The sequence below is a fragment of the Cherax quadricarinatus genome, chromosome 25 (assembly GCF_038502225.1).
Source record: "Cherax quadricarinatus isolate ZL_2023a chromosome 25, ASM3850222v1, whole genome shotgun sequence".
In the NCBI taxonomy this organism is placed as follows: Eukaryota; Metazoa; Arthropoda; class Malacostraca; order Decapoda; family Parastacidae; genus Cherax; species Cherax quadricarinatus.
In genome coordinates this window covers 939,768-960,124 of record NC_091316.1, presented here as the reverse complement: position 1 = coordinate 960,124, position 20,357 = coordinate 939,768, and the positions used below count along the sequence as shown (strand labels likewise).

At 39.8% G+C, this 20,357-nt stretch overlaps 1 protein-coding gene across 1 annotated transcript in view; it reads right to left on the bottom strand.

Annotated features, from left to right (window-relative positions):
• Nucleotides 1–20,357, bottom strand: part of LOC128689958 (ubiquitin-associated domain-containing protein 2-like) — an 84,220-nt gene that overhangs the window by 53,825 nt on the left and 10,038 nt on the right. Inside the window, exon 2 of the mRNA XM_070088528.1 lies at nucleotides 14,262–14,392. Within this exon, the coding sequence (XP_069944629.1) occupies nucleotides 14,262–14,392 (131 nt within the window). The remainder of the gene's footprint in view (nucleotides 1–14,261; nucleotides 14,393–20,357) is intronic.

Here is a 20,357-nt window from a genome sequence, read left to right as displayed (position 1 = left end):
TGTCTTATGAATTTACTAACGTTTTTCACTAAGGTGTTTCAGGAGGTAGATCATGGTAATAAATATGATATTGTGTATATGGACTCCAGTAAAGCTTTTGATAGAGTTCCACATCAGAGGCTATTGAGGAAACTTAAGGCACATGGAATAGGAGAAATTTTTTCCTGGGTAGAGGCATGGGTGACAAATAGGCAGCAGAGAGTTTGCATAAATGGGGAGAAATCAGAATGGGGGCATGTCACAAGCAATGTTCCGCAGGGGTCAGTGTTGGGCCTGTTGTTGTTCACAATTTACATAAACGAAATAGATGAGGGAATAAATAGCGACATAAGCAAATCTGCTGATGACACCAAAACAGGATGGCCAATTCATTCTAATGAGGACACTAGATGCAATGGTCAGAGAAGTGGCAGATGCAGTTTAATATAGACAAATGCAAAGTTCTATATGTTGGACAGGAAAATAACATGCCACATATAAACTAAATAATGTAGATCTTAATACTACCGATTGCAAAAAGGATTTAGGAGTTCTGGTTAGCAGTAATCTAAAACCAAGACAACAGTGCATTAGTGTTCGCAATAAAGCTAACAGAATCCTTGGCTTCATATCTAGAAGTATAAATAACAGAAGTCCTCAGGTTGTTCTTCAACTCTATATATCCTCGGTTAGGCCTCATTTAGATTATGCTGCACCGTTCTGGTCACTGTATTACAGAATGGATATAAATGCACTGGAAAACATACAGAGGAGAATGACAAAGTTGATCCCATGTATCAGAAATCTTCCCTATGAAGATAGACTGAGGGCCCTGAATCTGCACTCTCTCAAAAGGCATAGAATTAGGGGGGACATGATCGAGGTGTATAAATGGAAAACAGGAATAAATGAAAGGGATGTAAATAGCGTGCTGAAAATTTCCAGCCAAGACAGGACTCGCAGCAATGGTTTCAAGTTGGAAAAATTCAGATTTAGGAAGGATATAGGAAAGCATTGGTTTGGTAACAGTTGTGGATGATTGGGACAAACTCCTGAGTATATATATAGAGGCTAAAATGCTGTGTAGTTTTAAAAATAGGTTAGATAAATACATGAGTGGGTGTGGGCGGGTGTGAGTTGGACCTGACTAGCTTCTGCTACTAGGTCTGATGCCGTGCTCCTTCCTTAAGTGGAAGTGACCTGACTAGGTGGGTCATTGAGTTGATGTATGAAACCCAGAGTAAAAATTCGCCGAAAAAAGTGGTCGAAATCTCAATTGTACGATATTTGGACCAGACGAAAACTGAGTTTTATTGTACAGCGGTCCCTCGTTTTTCGTAATTAAAATGTTCCAGAGTGTGACTATTACCGAAATTAATGATTTGTGAAACCATTATTCCCATAAGAAATAATGTAAATACAATTAATCCATTCCAGACACCCAGAAATATTAAAACAAAATACGTACAGTAATTCTTTTACAAGAAAGATAGATGTACATACACAGAAAACAATGAAACATGAAGAATGAAACATTAACAGCATAACACTTACCTGTATTGGCGATTCTTTTTAGTGTATAGAACAATACACAAATAACCCGCACAAGTCAGACAGAAACGTTGTCGTAAGCTCCCTTCTACTATGTGCGGGTTATTTGTCTATCGTTCCAGTCACGGTATTGTGCCTTTTTTTTTTTTTTTTTGTTATTTAGTGTGTAGGAGACTGGAGGAGGGGAGAGGTTGGATTAATTACTGTTTGGAAGGAGGATCCCCTTCCATAAAGACTTCAGGTACCAAGTCCTTTTTCAGAGTAACTTCCTTTCTTTGTTTTTTATGCCACTAGGACCAGCCTGAGAGTCACTGTACACCTGTGGCACTAAACACTTGTCCAGAGAGCTCTGTTTCTGGTATCTTTCTAAAATTTCCCTAAAATGGGACAAGACTTTGTCATTGTACATGTTGCCGACACGACTTGCAACAGCTTTGTCAAGTTGATGTTTCTCCACAAATCTTTCCATCTTACTCCACACTGCACAAATCTCCATAATTTCTGAAGAAGGCACCTTTGTCCATCTCTCTCCCTTCTCCTCTGAAGCAACATGCTGAACTGTGGTCTGTTGCTGTTCCAGCTGAAGCTCTTGCAGCTCTTCAGTGGTTAGCTCTTCATTGTGGTCCTCCACCAACTCTTCCACATCCTCGCCACACACATTCAACCCCATGGAACTCCCCAATGCCACAATAGATTACAGAACTGGCAAAGGGTCCTCAGGGTCAGCCTCAAACCCTTCAAAATTCCTCTTCTGGACACAATCTGGCCACAAATTTCTCCAAGCCGAGTTCAAAGTCCTGGAAGTCACTCCCTCCCAAGCCTTACCTATAAGCCTTTGCAATGAAGGATACTGAAGTGATCTTTCCACAACTCTCTTAGGGTCAATTGAGTGTCTGAGGCCACAATAAAACACCTCTGAAACATTGCTTTGGTGCAGAGTTTTTTAAAGTTTGAAATGATCTGCTGGTTCATGGGCTGGAGGAGAGGAGTGGTATTAGGGGGCAAGAACTTCACTGTGATGAAACCAAACTCCTCCACAATTAGGTCATCCAAGTTTGGAGGATGAGCAGGTGCATTGTCCATTAGCAGGAGGCACTTGAGTTCCAATTTACTTTCTAGGAGGTATTTCTTCACACTGGGGCCAAACACTTCAATGAACCACTCGAGGAAATTGTCCCTTGTAACCCATGCCTTATTATTAGCTTTCCAAAACATACACAATTTACTCTTCACGACATTGTTTTTCTTGAACACACTGGGATTTTCAGTGATACACTAGTAAAGGCTTCACTTTGAAATTCCCACTAGCGTTACTACAAAACATTAGAGTTAGCTGTCTTTCATAGGCTTGTGTCCTGGGAGTGCCTTTTCCTGTTTGGCATTTTCTTCCAAAAGAGGCCTGTTTTGTCACAACTGAACACTTGCTGGGGGAGGAATTTTCAGTCTATATGTACTCCTTGAATTCACTAGCAAATTTTTCAGCTGCATTTTTGTCAGAACTGGCAGCCTCACCATGCCTTATCACACTGTGTATGCTACGCCGTTTTTTAAATCTCTCAAACCAGCCTTTGCTGGCCTTAAAATCACAAATATCAGCACTCGTTGCAGGCAATTTCTTTACGAGATCATCGTGCAACTGCCTTGCCTTTTCACAAATAATCGACTGCATAAGACATATTGCCGGATACACATACACACTTGCATCTCCCTTATCGGAGTTGATAGGTCCCAACCTGAAGCCTTAACACTAATACAGTGGACCCCCCCTAACGATATTTTTTCATTCCAGAAGTATATTCAGGTGCCAGTACTGACCGAATTTGTTCCCATAAGGAATATTGTGAAGTAGATTAGTCCATTTCAGACCCCCAAACATACACGTACAAACGCACTTACATAAATACACTTACATAATTGGTCGCATTGGGAGGTGATCGTTAAGCAGGGGTCCACTGTATATATTTTTTATAAATTTAAATTTAAATTTAAATTGTCAAAGTGGGAAGTCTGAATGTGCGTGGATGTTGTGCAAATGACAAGAAAGAGATGATTGTGGATGTTATGAATGAGAAGAAACTGGATGTCCTGGCTTTAAGTGAAACAAAGCTGAAGGGGGTGGGAGAGTTTCAATGGAGAGGAATAAATGGGATTAGGTCAGGGGTTTCAAATAGAGTTAGAGCTAAAGAAGGAGTAGCAATAATGTTGAAGGATAAGCTATGGCAGGAAAAGAGGGACTACAAATGCATAAATTCAAGGATTATGTGGAGTAAAATAAAGATTGGATGTGAAAAGTGGGTTATAGTAAGCGTATATGCACCTGGAGAAGAGAGAAGTGTAGAGGAGAGAGAGAGAGATTCTGGGAAATGTTGAGTGAATGCGTGGGGAGTTTTGAATCAAGTGTGAGAGTAATGGTGGTTGGGGATTTCAATGCTAAAGTGGGTAAAAATGTTATGGAGGGAGTAGTAGGTAAATTTGGGGTGCCAGGGGTAAATGTAAATGGGGAGCCTTTAATTGAGCTATGTGTAGAAAGAAATTTGGTAATAAGTAATACATATTTTATGAAAAAGAGGATAAATAAATATACAAGGTATGATGTAGCACGTAATGAAAGTAGTTTGTTAGATTATGTATTGGTGGATAAAAGGTTGATGGGTAGGCTCCAGGATGTACATGTTTATAGAGGGGCAACTGATATATCAGATCATTATTTAGTTGTAGCTACAGTTAGAATAAGAGGTAGATGGGAAAAGAGGAAGGTGGCAACAACAAGTAAGAGGGAGGTGAAAGTGTATAAACTAAGGGAGGAGGAAGTTCGGGCGAGATATAAGCGACTATTGGCAGAAAGGTGGGCTAGTGCAAAGATGAGTAGTGGGGGGGGGTTGAAGAGGGTTAGAATAGTTTTAAAAATGTAGTATTAGAATGTGGGGCAGAAGTTTGTGGTTATAGGAGGGTGGGGGCAGGAGGAAAGAGGAGTGATTGGTGGAATGATGAAGTAAAGGGTGTGATAAAAGAGAAAAAGGTAGCTTACGAGAGGTTTTTACAAAGCAGAAGTGTTATAAGAAGAGCAGAGTATATGGAGAGTAAAAGAAAGGTGAAGAGAGTGGTGAGAGAGTGCAATAGGAGAGCAGATGAAAGAGTGGGAGAGGCACTGTCAAGAAATTTTAATGAAAATAAGAAAAAATTTTGGAGTGAGTTAAACAAGTTAAGAAAGCCTAGGGAAAGTATGGATTTGTCCGTTAAAAACAGAGTAGGGGAGTTAGTAGATGGGGAGAGGGAGGTATTAGGTAGATGGCGAGAATATTTTGAGGAACTTTTAAATGTTGAGGAAGAAAGGGAGGCGGTAATTTCATGCACTGGCCAGGGAGGTATACCATCTTTTAGGAATGAAGAAGAGCAGAATGTAAGTGTGGTGGAGGTACGTGAGGCATTACGTAGAATGAAAGGGGGGTAAAGCAGCTGGAACTGATGGGATCATGACAGAAATGTTAAAAGCAGGGGGGGATATAGTGTTGGAGTGGTTGGTACTTTTGTTTAATAAATGTATGAAAGAGGGGAAGGTACCTAGGGATTGGCGGAGAGCATGTATAGTCCCTTTATATGAAGGGAAAGGGGACAAAAGAGATTGTAAAAATTATAGAGGAATAAGTTTACTGAGTATACCAGGAAAAGTATACGGTAGAGTTATAATTGAAAGAATTAGAGGTAAGACAGAATGTAGAATTGCGGATGAGCAAGGAGGCTTCAGAGTGGGTAGGGGATGTGTAGATCAAGTGTTCACATTGAAGCATATATGTGAACAGTATTTAGATAAAGGTAGGGAAGTTTTTATTTCATTTATGGATTTAGAAAAGGCATATGATAGAGTGGATAGAGGAGCAATGTGGCAGATGTTGCAAGTTTATGGAATAGGTGGTAAGTTACTAAATGCTGTAAAGAGCTTTTATGAGGACAGTGAGGCTCAGGTTAGGGTGTGTAGAAGAGAGGGAGAATACTTCCCGGTAAAAGTAGGTCTTAGACAGGGATGTGTAATGTCACCATGGTTGTTTAATATATTTATAGATGGGGTTGTAAAAGAAATAAATGCTAGGGTGTTCGGGAGAGGGGTGGGATTAAATTATGGGGAATCAAATTCAAAATGGGAATTGACAGTTACTTTTTGCTGATGATACTGTGCTTATGGGAGATTCTAAAGAAAAATTGTAAAGGTTAGTGGATGAGTTTGAGAATGTGTGTAAAGGTAGAAAGTTGAAAGTGAACATAGAAAAGAGTAAGGTGATGAGGGTATCAAATGATTTAGATAAAGAAAAATTGGATATCAAATTGGGGAGGAGGAGTATGGAAGAAGTGAATGTTTTCAGATACTTGGGAGTTGACGTGTCGGCAGATGAATTTATGAAGGATGAGGTTAATCATAGAATTGATGAGGGAAAAAAGGTGAGTGGTGCGTCGAGGTATATGTGGAGTCAAAAAACGTTATCTATGGAGGCAAAGAAGGGAATGTATGAAAGTATAGTAGTACCAACACTCTTATATGGATGTGAAGCTTGGGTGGTAAATGCAGCAGCGAGGAGACAGTTGGAGGCAGTGGAGATGTCCTGTCTAAGGGCAATGTGTAGTGTAAATATTATGCAGAAAATTCGGAGTGTGGAAATTAGGAGAAGGTGTGGAGTTAATAAAAGCATTAGTCAGAGGGCAGAAGAGGGGTTGTTGAGGTGGTTTGGTCATTTAGAGAGAATGGATCAAAGTAGAATGACATGGAAAGCATATAAATCTATAGGGGAAGGAAAGAGGGGTAGGGGTCATCCTCGAAAGGGTTGGAAAGAGGGGGTAAAGGAGGTTTTGTGGGCGAGGGGCATGGACTTCCAGCAAGCGTGCATGAGCGTGTTAGATAGGAGTGAATGGAGACGAATGATACTTGGGACCTGACGATCTGTTGGAGTGTGAGCAGGGTAATATTTAGTGAAGGGATTCAGGGAAACCGGTTATTTTTATATAGCCAGACTTGAGTAATGGAAATGGGAAGTACAATGCCTGCACTTTAAAGGAGGGGTTTGGGATATTGGCAGTTTGGAGGGATATGTTGTGTATCTTTATACGTATATGCTTCTAAACTGTTGTATTCTGAGCACCTCTGCAAAAGCAGTGATAATGTGTGAGTGTGGTGAAAGTGTTGAATGATGATGAAAGTATTTTCTTTTTGGGGATTTTCTTTTTTGGGTCACCCTGCCTCGGTGGGAGACGACCAACTTGTTGAAAAAAAAAAAAATTTAAATTATGACCAACACTCTTATATGGGTGTGAAGCTTGGAGGCAGTGGAGATGTCCTGTCTAAGGGCAATATGCGGTGTAAATATTATGCAGAAAATTTGGAGTGTGGAAATTAGGAGGTGTGGAGTTAATAAAAGTATTAATCAGAGGGCTGAAGAGGGATTGTTGAGATGGTTTGGTCATTTAGAGAGAATGGATCAAAGTAGAATGACATGGAGAGCGTATAAATCTCTAGGGAAAGGAAGGCAGGGTAGGGGTCGTCCTCAAAAAGGTTGGAGGGAAGGGGTAAAGGTTTTGTGGGCGAGGGGCTTGGACTTCCAGCAAGCATGCATGAGCATGTTAGATAGGAGTGAATGGAGACAAATGGTATTTGGGACCTGATGAGCTGTTGGAGTGTGACCAGGGTAATATTTGGTGAAGGGATTCAGGGAAACCGGTTATTTTTATATAGCCAGACTTGAGTAATGGAAATGGGAAGTACAATGCCTGCACTTTAAAGGAGGGGTTTGGGATATTGGCAGTTTGGAGGGATATGTTGTATATCTTTATATGTATATGCTTCTAAACTGTTGTGTTCTGGGAACCTCTGCAAAAACAGTGATTATGTATGAGTGAGGTGAAAGTGTTGAATGATCATGAAAGTATTTTCTTTTTGGGTCACCCTACCTCGGTGGAAGATGGCCAACTTGGTGTGAGTGAGAGAGAGAGAGAGAGAGAGAGAGAGAGAGAGAGAGATAGAGAGAGGAGAGAGAGAGGAGAGAGGGGAGAGAGAGAGAGAGGAGACAGGAGAGAGAGAGAGAGAGAGAGAGAGAGAGAGAGAGAGAGAGAGAGAGAGAGAGAGAGAGAGAGGAGAGCGGAGAGAGAGCGGAGAGAGAGAGAGAGAGGAGAGAGGAGAGAGAGAGAGAGAGAGAGGAGAGCGGAGAGAGAGAGGAGAGCGGAGAGAGAGGAGAGCGGAGAGAGAGAGAGAGAGGAGAGAGAGGAGAGAGAGGAGAGAGAGAGGAGAGAGAGAGAGAGAGAGAGAGAGAGAGAGGAGAGAGGAGGAGAGAGAGAGAGGAGAGAGGAGGGGAGATAGAGAGAGAGAGAGAGAGGAGAGAGAGAGAGAGAGAGAGAGAGGAGAGAGAGAGAGGAGAGAGAGAGAGAGAGAGAGGAGAGAGAGAGAGAGAGAGAGAGAGAGAGAGAGAGAGAGAGAGAGAGAGAGAGAGAGAGAGAGAGAGAGAGAGGAGAGAGAGAGAGAGAGAGAGAGAGAGAGAGAGAGAGAGAGAGAGAGAGAGAGAGAGAGAGAGAGAGAGTGAGAGAGAGAGTGAGAGAGAGAGAGAGAGAGAGAGAGAGAGAGAGAGAGAGAGAGAGAGAGAGAGAGAGAGAGAGAGAGAGGCAAATGTAGTCCCTGTTCACAAAAAGAAGAGCAGAGCAGAAATCAGCAACTACAGACCAGTGTCACTCCTGTCAATCAGTGGTAAGATCCTTGAGACAATAATCTCAAGACAAATGACAGATGTTTTTGACTACCACTCACTACTTTGTGATCGTCAATATGGCTTCAGGAAAGGTTACTCTGCTGCTGATCTGTTGTTAAACCTCTCCACTAAGTGGCACCAGTCACTGGATGAATCCAAAGTCAGCTGTGTGGTAGCACTGGACATTGCTGGCGCTTTCGACCGGGTGTGGCACCAGGGCCTCTTAGCAAAACTTCAAGCACTGGGAATTGCAGGCTCTCGCTATGTCTCCTCAGTGATTACCTTCATGGTAGATCTCTAAGTGTAGTCCTCAATGGACGGAATCAGCAAGGCATCCTATTGAAGCGTTCCCACAAGGAAGTGTGCTGGGTCCACTGTTATGGAATGTCTACTTAACTGATTCTTCTTCATCTCATCCCAGAATCACATGCATATGCAGACGACTGTACACTGACATTCACTTATCCAAGAGAAGAAATGCCAGCTGCTCTAAGCTACATCAATCACCAGCTGAGAGCTATATCAGCTTGGGGAAATAGATGGCAAGGCAACATTTGCACCTGAGAAACGCAAATGATGATCGCCTCTAGGCACCATGATGGTAATGCTGGTGCAGTAGTAAGGATGAATGGGACGATGTTGGCACCTGGAGAAGAAGTTGATATCCTTGGGGTGAAATTTGACTCCAAACTAACCATGAAGAACCATGTTGTAAATCTTGCAAACAAGGCAGCCAGGAAGCTTACAGCATTCTGCCGTATCTCGCATCTGCTTGACAGTAGGGGTTGCAAGATCCTGTCGAGAACACAAATCGCTCACACCTTGAGTATGCTCCACTTTCTTGGTTTGCCTGCCCCCCTCTCATCTCGCACTGCTTGACAGAGTAGAGAACAGAGCAAGGACGTCCCCATCTCTCGCCTGGACCCATCCTGGATAGATCTGTCATTTCAGCAGAGCCTTCAACATAGGAGGGATGTGGGTGGCCTTACTGTTATGTACAAGGCCAATATTGTCAAAATACCACATTTGGATCCACTTCGAGGACAGCGTGAAACAAGCTTTTATGCCACAAGACGGGCAGAAAGCAGCAACTTCACTCTGGCTGTACCCTTCTCCAGAACATCACTCCATCTGAGATCATACATACCCAGGATGACTCGAGTATGGAACACATTCGTACAGCATAATGATGTCAACGAGATAACGTCAGTTGATCAAATGAAAATGCTGGCCCACAGATGGCTCCAACTTCATCCTGTTCCCTACTTGTATGTCTCATAACAATAAAAATGCTTTCAAATGAGCTGATGTAGGTAACAGCTCTTAGCTTGCCAATAAAGTTAGGAATCCTTAACCTGTAAATAGCTGTCAATAAAGCTAGGGATCCTTAACCTTGTCAAACCCTGTGTAAAAAAAAAAAAAAAAAAAAGGAGAGAGAGAGAGGAGAGAGAGAGAGAGATGAGAGAGAGAGATGAGAGAGAGAGATGAGAGAGATGAGAGAGATGAGAGAGATAGAGAGAGATAGAGAGAGATAGAGAGAGATAGAGAGAGAGAGAGAGAGAGAGAGAGAGAGAGAGAGAGAGACTGACTATCTCCTGCTAATTGTTTCTCGGTGATCCACACCAACAATAACCTCTTAACATCTTTGAGTACTTGTGGTCTCATTTTTGCGAGCAGATTTACCCCCTTTGTAACAGAAGCTTCATTGATTTCCTTTTTCTTGCCCACAATGGAAGCGATGGTTGTATGGGGTTTCTCGTACATCCTGGCCAGCTCTGCCATACATATGCCACTTTCATATTGTTCAATGATGTTTTTCTTGAATTCTATCATATTTCTCACCTTCTTTACCAAAGGCATGGCACTATGAGCTTTCTTTGGAGCCATGGTGGCTTATTCAGCAGTTGCAAGCACTAAAATGAAAGGAATATTATGAAATGTATCATGAATGCGTGAGGTGATGGTCACTCGCTGACAAACAATGGCACACTAGCTGGGAATGGAGTGCGAGGCTGCTCGGGGCTGTGCGTACGCGTCCGGGATGAACGACTATTTGCGAGTCAAACAACGATTCGTGAGTCAATGCTTTGAAGAAAAAGTTATAATTTTCGAAAATTACAACTTTCAATGCTTACGAAAAATGGGGGACCAATGTATGTGCAAAACAGTAAGAAAAACTTTAAAATGAAAAGTCTGATCTCAACTGTGGATACACAGTACATACAAAAAAAAAAAAAAAACAGGCCAGTGCTATGGTCATCAAAAAGTCTGGTCTGCACTGTGGGTATATATACATAATGCAGGCCAGCATTGAGGACATCAAAATATCTGGCCAAATTGTGGATTTACAAAGAGCAAGCAAGCATTTTTTTCTTTTTACCACTGGTAATCTCCCACCAAGGTAGGGTGTGAAAAAAAAAATATACACCATCATTTCTTCACTATGAAAAGTTTAAATGACCCTCTGAGCTGCAACATCCCCATCCCTTCTCCAGAGTGCAAGTACTATACTTCCCACCCATCGTACTAAAGTCCAGCTAACTGATTTTCTCGAATTCTGTCAGCTAGCAACGAAAACATAAAATATGGCCGGCTAGCAAAATAAGTAAACAAACATCTCGCCAGTGTGACAGGTATACAACTGACTGGTTAGGACTGAATATAGAAAAGTCTGACCAGAGCTTTAAATACACGAAAGTAGGGTCAATGCTGCAGATACACAACATCCTGGTCAGCAATGAGAACACAAAAACCTGGTTACTGCTGAAAGGACAGGCAAAGTCGGTTAGTGCTTAGGGCATAAAGGTACATTACAGTATACTTCTAGCTTCTCCAAATATCTTGGTATGTTAGCACACTTTCTACGTGGCTCTAAGTTCTCCCTCCCCCTCATGACTCTCCAGGTTCTTCTGACACACCATTTAATATTCCATCCCTTTCCCTTTTTTTGAAATAAACTACAGTGGTCCCTCGTTTTTTGTAATTAATCCGTTCCTGGAGCCGTTACTATAAATAAAATTTACGATTTACGAATCAATTTTCCCCATAAGAAATAATGTAAACACAATTAATCCATTTCTGACACCCAGAAGTATTAAAACAAAAATTTTTTTTACATGAAATATACATGTACTACATAAACAATACAATGGGAAATGATGAATGAAACATTAACAGCATAACACTTACCTTTATTGGAGATTCTTCTTAGTGTATGGGAGACTGGAGGAGGAGAGAGTGGATTGTTTATAGTTTGGAAGGGGAATCCCCTTCCATCAACACCTCAGGTACCATTTGCTTTTCTGGGGTTGCTTCTCTTCTCTGTTTCTTAATGCCACTAGGACCACCTTGAGAGTCACTGGAGTCCTGTCTCGCAAAATAACTGTGGAGAGAGCTCTGTTTCTTGCGTCTCTTTAACACTTCCCTAAAATGGCCCAAGACTTTGTCACTGTACATGTTGCCAACCTGGCTTGCAACAACCTTGTTAGGGTGATGTTTCTCCATAAAGTTTTCCATCTTACTCCACATAGTGAAAATCTCTTTAATTTCTGAAGAAATCACCTTCTTCCATCTCTCTTCCTCCTCCTCTGCAGCAAGATTCTGAGCTGCGATGTGTTGCTCTTCCTGCTGAAGCTCTTGCAGCTCCTCAGTGGTGAGCTTTTCATTGTGGTCTTCCACCAATTCTTCCACATCTTCCAAACTCACATCCAGCCCCATGGAACTCCCCAGTGTCACAATTGATTTTACAACAGACATAGGCTCATTAGGGTCAGTCCCAAATCCTTCAAAATCCCTCTTGTCGACACAATCTGGCCACAATTTTCTCCAGGCAGAGTTCAAAGTCCTGGTAGTCACTCCCTTCCAAGCCATACCTATAAGGGTTATGCAATGGAGGATGCTGAAGTGTTCTCTCCAAAATTCCCTTAGGGTCAAGTGAGTGTCTGTGGTCACAGTCAAGCACCTGTGAAACACTGCTTTTGTGTAGAGTTCTTTAAAGTTTGCAATAACCTGCTGGTCCATGGGTTGGAGGAGATGAGTGGTATTCGGGGGCAAGAACTTTACTGTGATGAACCCAAACTCCTCGAAAATTAGGTCATCCAAGTTTGGAGGATGAGCAGGTGCATTGTCCATTACTAGCAGGCACTTGAGATCCAATTTCTTTTCCAGGAGATACTCCTTCACACTAGGGCCAAACACTTCATTGAACCACTCGACGAAAATTTCCCTCGTGACCCATGCCTTACTATTAGATTTCCAAAACACACACAATTTACTCTTCATAACATTGTTTTTCCTGAACACTCTGGGATTTTCAGAATGGTACACTAGTAATGGCTTCACTTTGAAATCCCCACTAGCATTAGCACAGAACATTAGCGTCAGCCTGTCTTTCATAGGCTTGTGTCCTGGCATTGCCTTTTCCTCTTGAGTAATGAGGCCTGTTTCGTCACAATTGAACACTTGTTCAGGTTTCAGTCCTTCAGCCTCTATGTACTCCTGGAATTCATGCGCATATTTTTCAGCCGCCTTGTGGTCCAAACTGGCAGCCTCACCATGCCTTACCACACTGTGTATGCCAGTACAGTTCTTAAATCTCTCAAACCAGCCTTTGCTGGCCTTAAATTCACTCACATCACCACTATTTGCAGGCAATTTCTTTACCAAATCTTCATGCAACTGCCTAGCCTTTTCACAAATAATTGAAGTCATAAGAGTATCTCCTGCTAATTGTTTCTCATTTATCCACACCAATAATAACTTCTCAACCTCTTCCAGTACTGGTGATCTCATTTTTGTCAGCATAGTTACTCCCTTTGCAACAACAGCATCCTTTATTTCCTTTTTCTTGGCCACTATGGAACATAAGGTTGTGTAGGGTTTCTTATACATCCTGAACAGTTCGGCCACACTTGTACCACTTTCATATTGTTCAATGAGGGTTTTCTTAAATTCAATCATATTTCTCACCTTCTTTACCACAGGCTTGGCACTAGGAGCTTTCTTTGGAGCCATGGTAGCTTATTTAGTACTTGCAAGCACTAAAATAAATAGAATATTATGAAATATTTCGCTGGAGCACGTGAGGGGACCTTCGCTCACTGGTAAACAATGCCAGACTGGCTGCCGCCCTGGCTCACGCCGGGGGTACGCATCCCGGACAAACTACGACTCGCGAGTCAACCTATGAAAAGCGAGTCCACGTTTATACGAAAATACCCCTATGATTGGCGAAATTTACGATTGCCGGGAACTACGAAAAGCGGGGGACCACTGTAATTCCATTTTCACATATAATTCAGAACTTTTTTGCAGTTTATAATTGTTTACATCTGTCCTTTTTTTGTCTTAGATCGACATATTTTTCTTTCTTCAAAATAAATAATCTTGTCTTTTCTGCATGTGAGTGGGCAGAGTATACCAGAACTTGTTTTCAAGTATAAATATAACACTAGAAATGTAAAAAGACTTTTGAGAAAGAAACTGACTTAGTGAATCATGGCTAACTAGTTTTATTATATGACCTCTAGGTTCTTAATTCTGCCAATATTAACCAAATCTGCCAAAACATCTGCTAATTAGTCTTATCTTGTGACCTGGCTTTTAATTCTGCCATTCCATAAAATATTACCACCTGCACTGTTACTTGTAAGGTAGATTAAATAGGATTATATCAAGTTCAAATAAGATTTTAAAACAGATAACCACTATTCCTTGTCTAGTTTTAAGTATACTTACTATGTACTATTATCTTATCTAGTTTTAATTAGTTACTATGTATTAGGATTAGTTTGCCCGAAATGCCTCGGCATGATGGTGGCTATCATTGTACTTAGCAAATCAAAATTGTAATTACACATTGTAACCTTTACAAAGAAACAAACTATTTATTTATTATTTATATGGTAGCTGACAATACCACACTCCTGGTTATAATAAACACAATCTGTTGAGATGCCAGTGTACATCACTGTCATAATGATTAATAATTATGAACAACTCCCTACTCACCTCCCCTTTTAAAAAGGCATCTGGAAGCTTGCATATGAGGTATTTCCTGAGGTGTGCCAACAGTGGAACATTCAAAGCAGTGCATGTGAGAAACATACACCCCATCAATCCTTTGCTTACAGGTGCATTGTCTGAAACAAAGTAAATGAAGTCCATAAAATGCAACAATATTTGTGGTCATCCAGGATATTAATGCATGACATTTCAATTAAAATTATGCATATTCAGGTGTTTAGGCAAACAGTAATCCACAATATTATATTTTTGCTGGATTAACCCTTTGACTGTTTCAGCTGTATATACAGTAGGGCCCTGCTTTATGGCATTTCGCTTTACGGCATTCCGCTAATATGGTCATTTCAAATTATGACCAACACTCTCTATACGGCTTCCCCCACCTGACTTTCTAATACGGTAAACTCCAAAATTTCAAGTGTATTTAAAAGTTATTTCATATTTTATATATACATACTCTGATAATTATACTTATGTATACCTGTACCTAAATAAACTTACACACTGTGCTGGTGTGCAGGTACATATTAAAATCAGTAAGAGTGTTATGTCTCGAGACACCATATTAGTAATGATGGCAGAATGCAGATGACACTACATACGTCTTCTCTCACCCGAGCCCAGTCACGCTAGCCAATACTGTAAACACCGAATTACAGAAAATATCTACCTGGATGAGGACTAACAAACTTACACTAAACACAGACAAAACCTACTTCATTCAGTTTGGTAACAGAGCTACAGATGTACCTCTTAACATTGCCCTCAGACATGACATCTCCACTGCCTCCAGCCTTCTCCTCGCTGAATGTTGCAGCGAGGAGAAGGCTGGAGGCAGTGGAGATGTCATGTCTGAGGGCAATGTGTGGTGTGAATATAATGCAGAGAATTCGTAGTTTGGAAGTTAGGAGGAGGTGCGGGATTACCAAAACTGTTGTCCAGAGGGCTGAGGAAGGGTTGTTGAGGTGGTTCGGACATGTAGAGAGAATGGAGCGAAACAGAATGACTTCAAGAGTGTATCAGTCTGTAGTGGAAGGAAGGCGGGGTAGGGGTCGGCCTAGGAAGGGTTGGAGGGAGGGGGTAAAGGAGGTTTTGTGTGCGAGGGGCTTGGACTTCCAGCAGGCATGCGTGAGCGTGTTTGATAGGAGTGAATGGAGACAAATGGTTTTTAATACTTGACGTGCTGTTGGAGTGTGAGCAAAGTAACATTTATGAAGGGATTCAGGGAAACCGGCAGGCCGGACTTGAGTCCTGGAGATGGGAAGTACAGTGCCTGCACTCTGAAGGAGGGGTGTTAATGTTGCAGTTTAAAAACTGTAGTGTAAAGCACCCTTCTGGCAAGACAGTGATGGAGTGAATGATGGTGAAAGTTTTTCTTTTTCGGGCCACCCTGCCTTGGTGGGAATCGGCCAGTGTGATAATAAATAAATAAATAATAAATAAATGGATCACCTATCACAAAGCTAACAGAGGGAAAATTCCTAGGAATCCACCTCGATAATAGACTCAAATTTCATACACATATACAACAAATTTCTAAGAAAATTTCCAAGACTGTAGGCATACTATCGAAGATACGGTACTATGTTCCACAGTCAGCCCTCCTGGCCCTTTATCACTCTCTTATTTACCCCTATCTCACCTATGGAATTTGTGCATGGGGCTCAACCATCTCAGACCACTAATTACCCAACAAAAGGCTGCAGTTAGAATGATAACAAATTCTCACTACAGGCAACACACTCCACCAATATTCAAAACACTCAACCTACTCACCATACAAAACATCCATACTTATTATTGCACCTATTACATACATAGAACACTTAACTCTGATATTAACCCTCCCCTCAAACATCTCCTTGCCAACCTCAACAGAACACATGACCATAACACAAGGCACAGATCACTCTTTGATGTTCCTCGTGTCCATCTCACGCTATGCAAAAACTCAATGCACATAAAAGGCCCTAAAATCTGGAATTCATTACCTGTAAATATAAAAGAAACACTACCTGTTTATAAATTCAAGTCTCTTCTCAAAGATCACTTACTCACTCAAAACCAAATAAATACTGAATAACTGAACCTTATAAATTGTATATCCTATATGTTACTCACAATTATATCACACAAATGTTAAACCTAGGACCCAATCTAACTTTATTATTTTTTTAAATACACTACCTAACAGAATACTCCATTCGACTGAATGTACAGCAATGCAAGCAACCATATGACCTGTCTTTGTAATACTCATTTGTGCTTTATAGTTATCTGTTTACAATAATGTTTTATCACAGATTTCATCATTGCTTAGTTAATCTTAAGTTAATTTTAAGCCAGCCCGTAATGCTATGCATATAAGTGGCTTTGGCATGCTGCTCTTACCTGTATTTTTTGTACCTCTGTATGTATGCTTAAATTACTAAATAAATAAATAAATAAATGGTAATAATAATAATTTTTATATAGCCAGACTTGAGTCCTGGAAATGGGAAGTACATTGTCTGCACTTTAACCCGTAAATGGTCCAAGCAGATCTACGTTTACACATGTAGTGCTACAAAAGTAGATCTACGTTTTTTTTACATATTTTCAAATACAGTGGACCCCCGCTTTACGATCACCTCCCAATGCGACCAATTATGTAAGTGTATTTATGTAAGTGCGTTTGTACGTGTATGTTTGGGGGTCTGAAATGGACTAATCTAATTCACAATATTCCTTATGGGAACAAATTCGGTCAGTACTGGCACCTGAACATAATTCTGGAATGAAAAAATATCGTAAACCGGGGGTCCACTGCATAAAAAAAAAAAGTAGATTAAAGTTTTTTTACACATTTTCAAATGTAAAAAAACAAAAAGAATATCTACTTTTTTTACATACTTTCAAATGTTGAAAAAACGTATATATACGTTTGGACCGTTTACGGGTTAACCCTTTCAGGGTCCGTCCCGTAGATCTACGGCTTTACGGTGAGTGTCCAAACCGTAGATCTACGCCATGAGCTCAGCTCACTCTGATAAACTGTGAGTGGTACATTTGGGCCTAGATATGAGAGAATACATCTATGTGGTATGTGTGCACCACATAAAACAGATCCTGCAGCACACTGTGTATAATGAGAGAGAAAAACTGAAATCATGATTTTTCGATTAAAACAGCAACTTTGCAGTGTTTTTTCGTATGTTTTTTATAGTTGTATTTGCGATTTCTTGGTCTCATTTGATAGAATGGAAGACATATTACAAAAATAGAGATGATTTTCATTGGTTTTAGCACTGGAAATGGCTTGAAACTGAGCTCAAAGTAGCGGAAATGTTAAATTTTTGCCGATATTCAAGAGTAAACAAACGACCTCACACGTCTAATACACGTCAGCTGGTGGGTCTAATATACATTCACAAATATGGTGATGATATTTATACAATTATTACAGTATTGCATAACAGTAAATCTTCTATTTTTTGGTGTGAATAAAAATTCATTATGTGAATAAAAAATCAAAATGGAATTTATTTGTAAAGCCTCAAAACATAACTAATGAACAGAGGAAATGTTAGTTTAGTGCCAGGAATGCCTACATTGTTTATTCTGAACCCTATTTTGAAATTGGAATATTTTGAACTTTGTGTTAAATTGGCCAAATTAACAATTTCCGATCACTTTATTTTGTAGTTGAAACAGTTGACTTGGCGATTTCTTGTGCTCAATCGATAGAATAGAAGTAATACTAGTGAAATAACTAAGAATTTGGTTGATTGGAATAATGTAATTGGCCTAAAATGGGAGTCAAATTCGGCAAAATCGCCGATTCGTAAACATCGCTGACACATCAAAATTCGCGAGAGCATAATTTCGTCAATTTTCCACCAAATTTCGTACTTTTTGTTTTATTACCTTCACAAAAAGATTCTCTATGATTTCATAAGAAAAAATAACAAATTTTTTTTTTTGAAAATTCTTGGACACTGGTGCGTGACTCCAGATTTGGGCCTTGGACCCTGAAAGGGTTAAAGGAGGGGTTCGGGATATTGGCAGTTTGGAGGGATATGTTGTGTGTGTATCTTTATATGCTTCTAAACTGTTGTATTCTGGGTACCTCTGCAAAAACAGTGATTATGTGTGAGTGAGGTGAAAGTGTTGAATGATGATGAAAGTATTTTCTTTTTTGGGATTTTCTTTCTTTTTGGGTCACCCTGCCTCGGTGGGAGATGGCCGACTTGTAAAATAATAATAATAATAATAATAATAATAACAATAATAATAATAATCACCGAGTCTCATTAAATGTTGTATATTACATTAATATACGTATTTTCATTAATCTATGATATTTTTTCAAAATTATATAAAAAACATGATACATAACATATAAAGATGATAAATACACTCCACAGTAGAATAAATAAACAAATACAAGATGTGAGAGCCAGACGCCTTGTACGAGTGACACCATATTAGTATTAACCCTTAAACTGTTCAAGCAGATCTACGATCACATGCGTAGTGCTCCAAAAGTAGATCTACGTTTTTTTTTACATATTTTCAAATGCAGTGGACCCCTGGTTAATGATATTTTTTCATTCCAGAAGTGTGTTCAGGTGCCAGTACTGACCGAATTTGTTCCCATAAGGAATACAGTGGACCCCCGGTTAACGAACTTTTTTCATTCCAGTAGTATGTTCAGGTGCCAGTACTGACCGAATTTTTTCCCATAAGGAATATTGTGAAGTAGATTAGTCCATTTCAGACCCCCAAACATACACGTACAAACGCACTTACATAAATACACTTACATAATTGGTCGCATTGGGAGGTGATCGTTAAGCGGGGGTCCACTGTTATTGTGAAGTAGATTAGTCCATTTCAGACCCCCAAACATACACATACAAACGCACTTACATAAATACACTTACATAATTGGTCGCAGTGGGAGGTGATCATTAAGCGTGGGTCCACTGTATAACAAAAAAAAAAAAAAAAAAGGTAGATCAAAGTTTTTTTTACACATTTTCAAATGTAAAAAAAAAATAAAGATTACTTTTTTTTACATACTTTCAAATGTTGAAAAAACAGATCTACGTTTGGACAGTTTAACCCTTAAATTGTCCAAACAGATTATGTTCACATGTGTAGTGCTCCAAAAGTAGATTTCCATTTTTTTTACATATTTTCAAATAAAAAAAAAAACTGCAGATCAAAGTTTTTTACACATTATCAAATTAAAAAAAAAAAAAAAAAAAAAAAAAAAAAAAAAAAAAAAAAAGATCTACGTTTTTTTACATACTTTCAAATGCCGAAAAAACGTAGATCTACGTTTGGACAGTTTAAGGGTTAATAATAATCACCGAATCTCATTAACTGTCATATATTACATTAATATACATATTTTCATTAATCCATCTATGATATTTTTTTCAAAATTATATAATAAACACGATACATAACATATAAAGATGATAAATACACTCCACAGTAGAATAAATAAACATAAATACGAGATGTGGTAGCCAGACTTGTACGAGTGACGGCAAGAATAACATTTTCTCTAGTCCAACATCAGAGAAAATGTGTTACTGGGGGGTAACTGTAGAAAATTATTCCTTTCGTATGTAAGTACGTTTATTCAGGTATACACAAATACAGTTACATAGATTATCATACATAACAGGTACGTCTTACTACTTCTACTTACACTTAGGCCACACTACACATACGTGTACAAGCATATATATACACACCCCTCTGGGTTTTCTTCTATTTTCTTTCTAATTCTTGTTCTTGTTTATTTCCTCTTATCTCCATGGGGAAGTGGAACAGAATTTTTCCTCTGCAAGCCATGAGTGTCGTAAGAGGCGACTAAAATGCCAGGAGCAAGGGGCTAATAACCCCTTCTCCTGTATGTATATATTACTAAATTTAAAAGGAGAAACTTTAGTTTTCTCTTTTGGGCCACCCCACCTCGGTGGGATACGGCTGGTATGTTGAAAGAAAGAACAGCATATGTGTAGAGAACCTAGGATAACCCCAAAAAAAAGTCTGACAGAGTGACTTATTTCCATTGCTTTCACT